The 13,070-nt window shown below is 40.4% G+C and overlaps 2 protein-coding genes across 3 annotated transcripts in view; one reads left to right on the top strand and one right to left on the bottom strand.

Annotated features, from left to right (window-relative positions):
* Positions 1-259: 259 nt before the first annotated feature.
* sdf2 (stromal cell-derived factor 2) lies at positions 260-4,224 on the top strand. Its single transcript, XM_030438105.1, has 3 exons — positions 260-498; positions 1,692-1,888; positions 2,972-4,224. Exons 1-3 carry the CDS (start codon positions 312-314, stop codon positions 3,269-3,271), a joined length of 684 nt encoding a protein of 227 aa, XP_030293965.1. The 5' UTR covers positions 260-311; the 3' UTR covers positions 3,272-4,224.
* Positions 4,225-6,142: 1,918 nt separating this feature from the next.
* Positions 6,143-13,070, bottom strand: part of LOC115594213 (calcium-binding protein 8-like) — a 36,588-nt gene continuing 29,660 nt past the window's right edge. For both annotated transcript variants that reach the window (XM_030438108.1, XM_030438106.1), the window contains exon 6: positions 6,143-10,371. In XM_030438108.1, the coding sequence (XP_030293968.1) occupies positions 10,244-10,371 (128 nt within the window). In that variant the 3' untranslated portion in view covers positions 6,143-10,243. The remainder of the gene's footprint in view (positions 10,372-13,070) is intronic.

Genomic DNA, 13,070 nt, shown 5'->3' with positions numbered 1-13,070 from the left:
GGTTCACCTTGATTCTACACACAACCACTACTACTAAATACGAGTACGCAATATATATACACTGTTGATTTTTCAGTGTGGATTTAATCATATTATCATAAATGTCAAAATGCAGTACAGTGAGGCCAAATAAACCCAATTTAAAGCAACAAAAAAAACAAAAATAAAAACAGCGTGCAGTTCCCACTCCGAGCCGCTGGGGGCGCTGTGTCATGAGCGTCACACTGGCAAACGGTGCCACTTCAATGACGTAGCGAAAAACAATACAAATCACAGAGAGGCATCGGCGGCTGCTCTGGGTTTCAGGAGGAATGGGTGGCTTAAACTGTGCGGTTCTTCCACACTCTCCACCGGCGCTTCTAGTATTATTATTGTCCTGTGTGTTCGGGCTGTCACTCGGCACGGAGCTGAGCTTCGTGACGTGCGGATCTGTCATTAAACTGTTAAACATAAAGCACAATGTGAGACTACACTCGCACGACGTACGCTACGGTTCTGGTGAGTTTCCTGTCATTAAACCATTATTCAGCGTTAGTAAACAGCTAGCTTGACTTGCTACATTAGCTTCATCTACCTTCACCTACACCTGTAACTAAAACTGTGTCGCTGGGTGTGAAACAAATGTCGGTGACTGGTGTCTGTGTGTTAACTGTGTCACTGACATCTAATCAATGCTGACTCCTGTCAAACAGCACGCGAGCAGGATGCGTGACGTGTGGCCTATTTGAGCTGATATTTTTTATAATCAAATATTCAAAAGTTAAGAAAAATGAAGCCTTTCCTCATGAAAAAATGTGCATATTTAATACACAGACAAATGCTAAGTATGTTAAATCCCAGCATACGTTTTATACTATTGTTTTTTGCTAGTAAATTATAGAAAAACACAATTTTAAGTGTATTTTGTGTACTTTTATGTGCTGTACACTCACACACACAGTATATCACCATATATATGCTTGATTAGCTCATTTAAAGTCTACCTTATTTGTTTTAAAAGTACATTTAAAATGTCTTAATGAGATTCTCTTGCAAATATACAAGCAAATCAGTATTTGAAGTTAATTATCAGCATACTTTATTATTATATTTTTATGTATTACACTTAGATTTTGATTGTATTTGTAGTTGTTGTACCTGCTGCTATGATGACCTAATTTCCCCTCAGGGATTAATAAATCTATCTATCTATCTATCTATCTTTTACTTTGCTGTACTACTCTCTACACATCTTTACTTTTAATCAACATAGTAAACTATTTTAAGTGAGATACCATGCTCTAATTAACCACAGGCGAGTACAACAAATGAGCTCTACTGTAATATAAATGCCCCCAACTCAACAAAGGGGGCTAGTTTAGTTAAAATAGGGGGGGTCTGTTGTTATAAATTAGTTATACTATGCATTGAATTGTAGTTGTGTGACTTTAGCCTTTAAACCCAACAATGTGAGGTAAAATGAGCCCACGGGTTCAGAGTCAAACTGAACACTCACTAATTTTACTCTGTTGAACAAATTCAGTACTCAAAATACAATATAAGAGAATTGGTGCAAGTCCTAGTTTTGTTGTTTTTTTTGTTGCGAGTATCTACACAAATGGTCTTCTGCTCACCTTGTGTGTGTGTGTGTGTGTGCGTGTGTGTGTGTGCGTGTGTGTGTGTGTGTGTGTGTGTGTGTGTGTGTGAGACAGGTAGCGGGCAGCAGTCTGTAACAGGAGTGACTGCAGTGGAAGACAGTAACAGCTACTGGAGCGTTCGAGGGACAAGTGACACATGGTGCCATCGAGGCACCCCGGTCAAGTGCGGGCAGACGATCCGCCTGACCCATGTCAACACAGGCCGTAACCTGCACAGCCACTACTTCGCCTCCCCGCTGTCCTCTAACCAGGTGGGTGGTGTGTGAGAAGCACACCAGATGAGAGGAAACGTGTTATGTAAATGATTATCACAGCTCCCAGCAGAGGTTAAAAGAGGATGTTCAAAGATGGTCGTGACATTTTCCCTCACTAGCACCCTGCCAAGTTAAAGCCACTGAGAGAATGACTTATGACTGATATGTTGTCAGAAATGTGAAATACCAAGAGGTTGCCCTTCACGCGTAGTGAAACCTAGACCGACGTTTGAGGAGGAGGCGAGTTGACAGCAGCTTTTACACTTCAGGGAACTCACGAACTTTGTGGGAAAAGAGCCGCGGGTCAGCAAAAACCTCTCCATTCTTGAGGAAGTGTGAAAACGCCGTCTATCTAAAGTGTTATGGGGCTGGAAGATGTTTACTGTGAGATGATAGAAAGTGTCATATTTTGGTACACTGTCTGTACCAAGGTGGTGATTCCTTTCACATCTCGGAGTGTGTTAAATGATTGTAAGGAGTATAAAGTGTAAATCAATAAAGAGGTCTGCTTGCCTCATGGCACGTCTTGATTCACAGGATGGTTGCATCAGTGTGAGGAGGCTCCTTGACACAGACAGTCCTGTCGGCCTTATTACCTCTGCCAAGGATGTTGTGTTTTTGCCCGTGTCTATTTGTTGGATGATTTGTTGGTTTGTCAACAGGATCACACAAAAACTACTGAATGGATTTATACATAACTTTGATGGAGGATGGCTCTCAGCCTAGAATAGACTCTATTTATGTTTGGTGCAGATCTGGATAAAGGGACCACAACAATTCTGACTTCTTTGGGGGGCTAGTATATATGGGTGAGGACAAAAGGTGCTGGGTCTTGGTGGAGGTATGTAATCTACCGAGTGGCATTCTTGATTTATCTGTAAGCAGTTTGAGTGTGTTTTGGATAATAATAGTCAATTTCAAGCCATGTGACTGAAGAAATGCCAGACAAAACTCTCAGGTTTTAGTAGGTGCTTTTAAACGATGTCATACATCCATATATATTGTGCCTTTCACAAACCAAAGACACCTCATCTTCTCCTCTAATGCTTGTCTTTTACTTTCTTTCCCCCTTGTCAACAGGAGGTGAGCGCATTTGGTGACGAAGGAGAAGGCGACCACCTGGACGAGTGGACAGTTCAGTGCGGGGGATCCGTGTGGAAGCGCGAGGAGGCCGTCCGCTTCCGCCACAAGGCCACCGACGCGCTGCTGTCAGTGACGGGGGAGCAGTACGGACGTCCGATCCACGGTCAGAGGGAGGTTCACGCCATGTCGGGCCCCAGCCAGCACAGCCTCTGGAAGACCATGGAGGGCATATTCATGAAGCCCAGTGAGATTCCACTGGGCAGCCGAGACTACAGTCACCAACACACGGAGTTCTGACCTTGACTCCTCTCCTCTGCTTCAGTCGCTTCCCATTGTTCTGTCTGTCTACCGCTGTATTCCTACCTCTGCACCCGCAGCTCCCCCTATTCTCGTCTCATTTTTTCTCATTCATTAACTTTTACACCATCTTTTCACGAGACTGTGCCAAAGTCTGTCATGAATCAGGGTACAACGACTTCATCTTTTCAGTCCTTAGCAGCCTCTCTCGCATTCATTGTGTTGTAGGAAACACTACTTGAATCCTCACAGATCCAGCAGCTACTCTCAGACGGCTAACGGTATTTGAGTAGCCTTAACATGTATTGAAATGCATCTTTGAAATACAGTTTGTGACACTTTACATCCAAGAAGACACGTTTCTTCTCAGCTGTTATTTATTGTGCCATCAGCAGTCGCACTACGTCGCAGAAGGCAGCGCAGGTTTTGTGCATCGGTTCACTCGAGTCATCTTGTGAGTCTTTTGTTTTGTTGGACTGAAAAAACAAAAACGAAAAAAAAACATTGTTACACTTGTGCCTTTATTCTTTTTTAAGAAGTCATAGGTGTTTACATTGTGGAGCCTTTTAAACTTTTGGAAACATGAGAGTTTGAATGTGTTTTTATGGTATTTGTAAGCCATATTCTACCCAACAAGCAGTGTTACTATGTCAAATGACCTTTTTTCTCCTTTCTTTAAATCCGATTCAGTATTGCATATAGTATCCCACTCTAACTGACATGAGAGAATAACCAGTTTGAGGTGTGTTTTTTTTAATGTACACCGTTGAACTGGATGCTGTCTATTGTTGTCGTTTGATCCATTTCTAGGTTCTGGGATAAATTGCAGTGTTGTTACACTCGTGCTGTCTGTGCATGTACATGTGTTAGATCAACTCTTAGGTCCAGAGGTTCATGTGAGCTACAAACATCCAATGAATACCTCATATTAAAGTGTTTTTTATGCATACAAGTATCAGCGTGTGGTTCCTTTATTAGACTTTGTGCTTTTTTTAATTGGTAAAAAACAGTTTGATTATCTGGCCACTCTTACATAAAGCATCAGTGATTCCCCTGATACCGCATTTATAATTTAACAACATGAATTCTGAAATAAAAGCGAAAAAACTGCGGATAATGGTCATAAAGTCAGTCAGGAGAAAGTAAAAAGGGGCCCAGCTGCTTCATGTTCATGGTGCCCAAATTTTATTTTAAACTGAAATACCCACCATTAGTTATTAAAACAACAAAATAAACATTGTGTTTATTGCTGAATTTACAGATTGTAACCTGTTTCATAGCAATAGCCCCTCCTGAAAATGGTAGGAGTCATTGTTTTCATGGAGCTAATATTTCTTCTGCTTTGTCAGGACCTGCACATAAATTGATGCCAGAAAAAAAAGTATAAAAGTATATACTATGTTAAATAGAGAACTGGCAGAAGCTTTAGACCCAGATAATCATTTAACAACCAACTTCTTTCAGTCAGCTTATAAAGTAAGTAAGTAAGAAGGAAGTGTTACAAGGTGAAAGATAACCAGGAGCCCAATGTGACCAGCCAAAAGATAGCCAGCATCAGTGAAGATGCAACACCTGTCAGAAAAAGAATGTCAATAATAGCATTATTCTTCATGTTTTATGTAGGTGTGACACAGCAGAAGCAGATTCTGGGGAGCACACATTCACTGGACCTTCACAGGGTCCAAGTGTTTCTGTCGGCAGGCCTGCAGCGGTCGGAGAAGTTCGAAATGACCTTATTAAGTCCGACCCCTTAATTCCACCCACCAAGATGAAAACATTCCAAAGTATTGTCTGCCTGGACCATTACGCTAATGCCTTGTTTGTCCACTTAATGGCATGTTTTGCTTCATTATCTGTCGGTTAATGGGGTTCGGGTGCATCTGCTATGAGGTTGTTCTCACTCGTATTTGACCTTTGCTCCCCAATTATCATGATTTAGAGCGAGGGCGGATGCCAGCACCGCTCCACGGGAAAGTCCTCTCTGACACAAGTTGACAGATGTGCAAATTCACCTCCAGCCATCGCGTACTGCAGCGGGCGGAACAGAGTTTTATAAGATGCAGTTCTCAATAGTGGAAGGTCAAGTTTTGTCTCCTCAAAGTCCACTCAAAGCAGATGATGTTTGTAGGGCTACGTGAGCTGTGTGCGCTGTGTGAAGGTGATGTCAGAGCAGTGAACCTTTTAGCTTCTGAAGCGGCTGATCCTCTGACTCACAGATCCTTTATGGACGCTCTGATACCTGAAGGGGAAAACAAGGCTTTGTTGTCATTCTATTTATAGGGTTGGTATTTAAACTGACAGTGCAACGATCACATCAAGTGACATGTGAAGCAACAGATATTAAGAGTGGAAATATTTCTGCTCAACAGCGTAAAGTGAGGCAGACGTTTTGTGTAATATAGATGCCTTATTTAAAGGGAAAACATTCAAAAATGTACTAAAATTATCAACAGAAGCGGCCATATTGACATATTGATATCTATGTATTGTGTTGCAGAGAAATCTACTGAAGTTAGCATGCTAACCAGGTAGCACCCGGCCGTCTAAAGAGCCTGTGCTGGGGTGTAAACACCAAGACTCCCCTGCTCCCCTCCCCAGCTTCCAGGCCAGACCGCTGGCTGCACGGCTAACTGAGCTAACTGAGAGCTAGCAGCTACAATTAGCAACACTTAGCGGTCACTCTGGTGATGTGCTGACCCCTTTTTGTTTAAAGTATTAATTTGAAAGATGGCCAGTTCTTCCATATTGCACCTTTAAGAATGTTTTACCTTCATATGTTGCTTGTTTTGCCTTTAATTTATTATTTTGTGTCGTCTGTCTTGAGACAAAGAAGCACAAACATCTTCCACAAGTAAACACAGATGCCTTATATTTCTATCAAAACCAGGTTTTATTGCATAAACATATATGGATATATTTTTAAAATTTTTTTTTTTTTTTTTAGATTAAACAGATTAAACTTGTTATTTGCATTTTTAAATATCCATTCAGTTGGTGACTATTGCTGTTTTTCTTCCTCCTTTTCTAAGCAGCATGCCAAGGTTTTGTATTACATATCTGTGTTTAGTTTTTAATCTCTATACAATCTACAAGGTAAAAACATGTCTTGGTAAAAACAAATCTCAAAAGCAACTTTCAAAAAACATGAAAATCATGAACTGACTCCGTCCCGTTACAGATGTACAGTATAATAATGTAAACTTCAAAAGTGTTGGTAAAAGGTCTGTCAAACGAGTTTCCCCTCACATAGCCATGCAAGGATGTCTGAGTGGCACAATTATTAGAGAATTGTTAAGATAAAGTGGTCTATGCTGGTTTCAGGAGGACCATGACGTGGGTAGACAAAGGTGAAAACATGGTCCACTGGTCGAATGTCGATATGCTGAGAATATCAAAGACGTAAAACTGACTTACGAGGATAAGTGTAGCATACATTATACAGCAGTTAATACAGGACTATGAGGCAGTGAAAACACACATTATACTGTATTCCATGTTAAGTTTAACCATCCACAGTGAGGCCTATACGGACTCAACCCACGATGACGTGAAACAGAGATGATGATGAAGTGACCTTGTATTTGCATATTTATGAAAATGCCCTCTCCTGCACTCTGATTTGATTAATAGCTGGTAGAAACTAGAAAAAATGGCTATTACAGTACAAACTGGAAAGTCAAATATGTGAAGTACATACATACCTACATTGAAACCAAGGCTGTGCCACCACAAAGAAAGATTAAATGGATTTCCCCGTCTTTCAAAGACAACGGAAATCTAAACGACAACATGCATACTGATTTACAGTATAATACATTTTTGCTGTGATCTTACAAAGCTATTCTTATTTTATTTTTTTTATTTTAAAATAAAGCCCTCTCCGCTTCCATAATTCATCTAAGATACAATCTCGCATGGTTGCACATTAGTTTGATTGGAGGATCTTGTTTTGTTTTCGTCCGGCCCGGCAAAAGACCGGAGAACAAATAATCACTCCTCGGTATTAATGGGAACAAACAGCCTCTAATCCAATAACGTCCACAAGGAGCACTGCGCCATTTAGGAATATGTAGGTTGTCATGGTGTCTACGTAGGGCTGGGCTCAAATAACTGTTAGAGTATTAATGCAAAGAGTTTTCATTACTTAAAGGTCCAATGTGTAGGATTTAGTGGCGTCTAGCAGTGAGATCGGAACCAACTGAACACCCCTCGTCTCACCCTCCCATAAGGTGGTTGCTTAAAATGCAAAAACACCCCACAAACGTTTAGTTTGTCCGTTCTGGGCTACTGTAGAAACATGGCAGTGCAACATGGCAGACTCCGTAGACTCTGTAACTATAAAAGGCTCATTCGAAGGTAACGAAAACACAACGATTGTTCAACTCAGGTGACTATACACATATGAAATACAATTAGGAATATTATATTCCATTTATGCCTCTAAATCCCCCTAAATCCTGCACACTGGATCTTTAAAATCACACAAAAATCACATATAAAATAATATAATTTATATCAATGAACTGTGTTTTACCAACTTTAAATGTGTTTAAAGGGTAACCACACATTAAAGTGTGTTTACAGGTCTTGCACATTTAAGTATGTTTGAGTTCTGTACTCGAGTATTTTCATTTCCTGCTTCTTCATATTTCCACTTCACTACATTTTGGAGGCAGATATTATACTTTTACTCAATTACTCTTAACTGATATCTTTATTAGTTACTTTATAGACTACATCAGTGCCGAGGTAGCCCATTTTTAAATTAATTTATTTTATAATATTGGATCTGATAAATGGCTGACCCATAATATAAAGTGTATCAATTAATTCATATTTACTTTAACTTCTACTTTTGATACTCGTGTACATTTAATATCTGATACTATTGGACCTTTACCCAAGTGCTGTTCGTGTTATTGACTTTTACTTATACCAAAATAATATTTTAGCATGATATCTTTACTTTTACTCGAGTTGGACTTGCCTACATTACCCACAATGCAATTTAGCCACTGAGTGACATCACTGGAGGCAATTTATCAGATTACACGCAGCTTCCTCTGGCAACACAAAAAGCTTTATACCATTTATACTTATATATACTTTATATTTGTATATATGTATATATATGCAGTCTCTCTCTCCAAGACCTGTAAACAGAGTTACCCTTCACATTTTTTTTCATCGCAGGTAATCTTAGTTTTGAATGACAGTTTGCTTGCAATCCTTCATTTGGACAACATAATTTCACAGAACAATAACAGGATCTGAACATTTAATTACGGTACTACTTCACTGACAGAAAAACGATTACATGTCTTTATCACCCAGCCCCACACCCGCTAAAAAAAAAAAAAACATCCAGAAATTTAATCTGTGGTGTCATTGGGATGTTCAACCTCGGGCTGCTCCATTATAAAAGAAGAGGAGCATGATTGTAAACTCCTTTCAACCTTGACCAAACTTTTTCCATCCCAGAAAGCTCGTATAAACCTGCAGAGCTATCAGGCCTGAACCATAAAACACAGCTATGACCCCAGAAACTACTGCAGGTGTAGCAGCCGTCACCTTCAGTCTCTCATCCGGTCCTGAGCTGCACACCGGTGCGACAACGCAATTTGGGTTGTAGCGAAAGAGAAAAAAATCCAATACAGACGAGACTGAACCGCCTGCGTGACACCGACACGTGTCAAAGCTCAGATTAAGTGGTGTTTGTCTTGACTTCTGAACACCTTGTAAACCTGGTTGTTCAAGCCGCAGTTCACATTTTACCCACTAGGATGCAACCTTCTCCAAGAAAAACAGCCGTGCCGACAGTGTTTCACAGCTCTTCTGTATATCCCTGATTTATCTCACTAGTTTCTACCCTTCGTACATTCTGCTGTTGAGAAGAATAATACATTACACGAGCTAAGTAGTACTATATATACAGCGAAACCCATGGGAACGTGGATCAGTGTTTAGTATGGCAGTGTACATACTGGCATGCTTTTGTGTGGTTTATATTTACCACAGTTGGGCAGTATCACAATGAGATGCTGAGGTGAGACATTTTCTACCAACACATGACTAAAAATAACATCTCATCCTGGTGCTAACGTTAACCAAATGCTACCCTGGCGTTTGTTTCGTACCGTCACACAGCTCTCAGACAAGCGAGCGCTCACACTGAGCGTGTGGACAGCGCTGTCTTTTAGCACACCCACACAAATGAATCAATCGATCGATCGATCGATCGGTATTAAGACTAAAGAGTAGAGATAACAGGATGGTGACGATTCTGAAGTGGTCCGTCGCTGAGTATCGAGTTGTGCTCTTCCTAGATACAAGTAAAGACTTGATTTGCCCAAAGATTAGCAGACTGAACCGAGGATGTCGATGTTCCACAAAAAGAAAAAAAAGTTGTGATGTTTAGACGTGATTTTATGAAATGTGAGGGATTTACTATGCAATTAAATACTGTGCCCACACTCACTCATTTCACATTCAACGCCACTTCTCTTGGGTAAATATGCAGTTGTCCATTATATCCACTGTTTGTTTTTTCAAATTAGGAATGGCTCAAAGCACCTGATAAACATTTTTCGGTTTCGATTTTAATTAGAAAAATCAAGTTTAAAGGGCGGTCTCGGTTTTGAAAACAGCAAAACAAAACTCACAATTTATCCTTGCCGTTTATAGAAAAACGTAATTCTTTCCCAGTCCAGGTTTTCTTTTTTTTTTCTTCTTCTTATAAGTCCAGTAACTCTACATGGTGACATCTTCAATGCAAAACAAATACACCTCTCTGCACTCCACCCACACCTGTCTGCTTCTACGAGTTCAGAGTTGAACTTAAAAAAATAAAACAAAAACTCAACTGATTGTTTAGAGAAGTGCTCGGGTTGTGGCTGGTCCAGCTTTGGCTGCAAAGACAAGATGTGAGGTCATGGCTGTTCTGTCCTCTCTCCATGCTCACAGTGCAATTGGTTACTCCATGCCGTTCCGCAGCATCTGATTGGCCGCAATAAGCATGACACTGATGATGAAAGCCATAGCGAAGGCGCAGATCAGGCTTTTCCTGACACACGTCTGCCGATTCTTCTTCTTAGGATGGACTGTGTGGAAAGAAAGAGAAAAGACATAAGAGATGAGCACATTTCTGTTGAAATTGGAGTTTCTACATCTTCCAGTTTGTGCCTCTGGTGTCATGGTGATTTGATATAGATTAATTTATTGACCTCTATATAATAACTTGAAAGGAATGATTTGACATTTTAGGAGATAAAGTTATTTGTTTTTTTTTTTGTTGAGATTCAGAGAAAAAAGATAAACACCTGTCTCCCTAGAGATGGGAGACAGTTAGCTTAAGTAAGCATAAACTGGCAGCAGCCAAGCTTCTCCCAAAAGTAAAATGAAATGTGCCAACCAGCAGCTCTATTGCTCACCTAGTCACACATTATATCTCACTTTCTAAATTTATACAAAAACCGACTTTGTGAATTTGGCAACCAGCAAGTCACCAAAAAAAAAAATCCAACACATAACCCCCGTAAAACCATTAAGAGCAGTTTTTACACTGCGGTTTATATAAGGATTAAAAGAACAAGATATAACTGTTTGTTTGTGAGTGTTAAAGGCACCGATAGATGGATTCTTTGAACAGAGCCGAGTCGATTTTTACTGATATTAATTGTCCTTTAAGCTAAGCCGAGCAAAACATCCGCTTCTAACACAACAAGCTTCAAAGGTCCCATAATGTGGACAGCAGATGAGTTGTTAATTCTTTTAGAAAGTAAGATTTTCATGTCATTTTTGACTATAAAGCAGAAGAACTATATACGTTTACATATACATATATATACATATACAGAGCTGAGAGTGGGCGGTGCCTTCTCAGGCCTGTGTGAGCTGACCAATCAGAGCAGAGCAAAGTTTTTAGTGAGGGCGGCCTTAAAGAGACAGGAGCATTCGGGCAGAGGCTGAATAGGGGTGCTGCAGAAATGGACAGTATAAGAAAAATAACGTGTTTTTGTAGGAGACACCCTAAAAATAAAATGCATGAAATGAAAACAATCCAATCATTCTATAAACAATTCAATCCTGCCGGGCATAAATCACAAAACAACATGGTCACGGCAGGTTTGCAGCATTCTAAAGGAGTCGGTGGAAGAAATAACTCTGCACAATGATCAGTAAACTTTACATAGATGTACCATAATCCTTAAAACATTTGATTCTTGTAATGTGAAATGTATTTGAACCCTTCTGACAAGGTGCACTTCTGTTCTTTGACCCAAAACAGATACGGATGAAATAGCGGCACTTCTGCCATATTTGGCAGCTTTTTTTCTGTGACCTAAATCAGAAGTGTCTCCGATGTAAAAGTGGTGAACACGTAAGAGGCAGAAACAGGTTCTGATACGCTAATACTTCTATGCTGCAGAGAAAACAAAGACACTCGGAGTTACGTTGAAGTTTTGTTCTGCTACCGAACTGTGTGGGCTGAAAGGCCTTTTTTTACCCGAAAGACATAATCTCTGGAGATTGGAAGAGGAAGAGGAGCAGAGACAGATGTGTCCTCAAACAGGCCTTGCAGCAAGAGCAACAACGAAAACTTTCCTCTCTGTCAGCCGCCTTGTCTCAGTTTGTAAGAATCACACGGTGCATCAATAAATCAAGTCAGAGTTCTGAATCTTGGATGTGAGATGGACTGTAAACAGGTGCTGAAGTCCCACCGGACGGGAGGAAGATGGGAAGGAAGCAGGCATGAAAGAGGGTGGTTGAGGATGTAGGAAGAGGGTTAAATGTGATGAACCATCTTCACAAGAGAGGCTCTGCACCCCGTCATCTCCTCTTCATCCCTTTCCCTGCCTTCTTCCCCTCTTTCGACATCTTTTCACTGTTCTTATTCCTCTCGCTAACTCCATGTCACGCCCTTCCTTCAACACCAGAAACTTTGTGAAAGAGAGTGCCAACCCAGCAGTTCCCTGATCCCTTCTTTAGCCTCTTATCTCCTCCTTCACTGTCCCTTCGCCGCAAACTTTCCACTTTTCCTCCTGGCTGTCTCTTTTTAGGGCTTCCCGGGACTGTGGGCCAGTACCCAATGGATTCATTAAGACTTTCCTCGTTTTCTAGTATGCTTGATCTGTCTGCACCTTTGTCCTAGTCTGACTTATGGATGTTTCACAAGTTTTTGTTTCCCTTTTCTCCCTAAAAGAGCAGAAAAATGTCTTCTGTATTGCACTCGAGCACCCGGACACTTCCTCATTCCTTGTTTGGAAGCTCAAAGAAATGTGCACATTACCTTGAGATTATCTGATGTTTTTCATTTTAATATTACACCTGTTTTCTTGAATATGCCTCGGTGTTCTTGATCTTTCTCTCAAGATCGTGACCTTAAAGATGAAACCTGTGTGGTGGATATTCATGTTGGTATAGCAGCGGATTAAAAATTCAGAATATCGCATCGAAGCCTGAGAAAGTTATGTATGTATGTGCGCTTTTAAAAGTGCTATACATCTTAATTAACTCCCTTTAAACATGACAATTTGTCCTTTCCACTTTATTCTAACTGAACAAAGAGTTCCCTCCTGTCGCTGCTTTCTTCTCGCCTTCACACTCTTCAGTAATTTTCCTGCTTTATTGCATCTCATATCTGAAAATTGTGACTCCATTGTTCTGGTGAATTACTGGTGTTGCCTTCTGGACAAATCAAGTGGGATTTTAAATACAGATCACTGTTCCAATCATGTCAAAATGTGTAGTATCCACTGATGGAGGCAGTGATGGATTTCTGATTTTGTATATTTGTGTA

This window comes from Sparus aurata, chromosome 13, assembly GCF_900880675.1.
Source record: "Sparus aurata chromosome 13, fSpaAur1.1, whole genome shotgun sequence".
NCBI lineage: Eukaryota > Metazoa > Chordata > Actinopteri > Spariformes > Sparidae > Sparus > Sparus aurata.
Note: the sequence above shows the minus strand (reverse complement) of the source record. Positions and strands in the feature narration are given on the sequence as shown.

What these genes read in the sequence shown, in the direction of transcription:
- sdf2 (XM_030438105.1), top strand. Translation starts at nt 312, where the DNA reads ATGGGTGGCTTAAACTGTGCGGTTCTTCCACACTCTCCACCGGCGCTT. An exon ending in CGACGTACGCTACGGTTCTG is followed by an intron (nt 499 to 1,691) that starts GTGAGTTTCCTG and finishes TGTGTGAGACAG; the next exon opens with GTAGCGGGCAGCAGTCTGTA. An exon ending in CCCCGCTGTCCTCTAACCAG is followed by an intron (nt 1,889 to 2,971) that starts GTGGGTGGTGTG and finishes CCTTGTCAACAG; the next exon opens with GAGGTGAGCGCATTTGGTGA.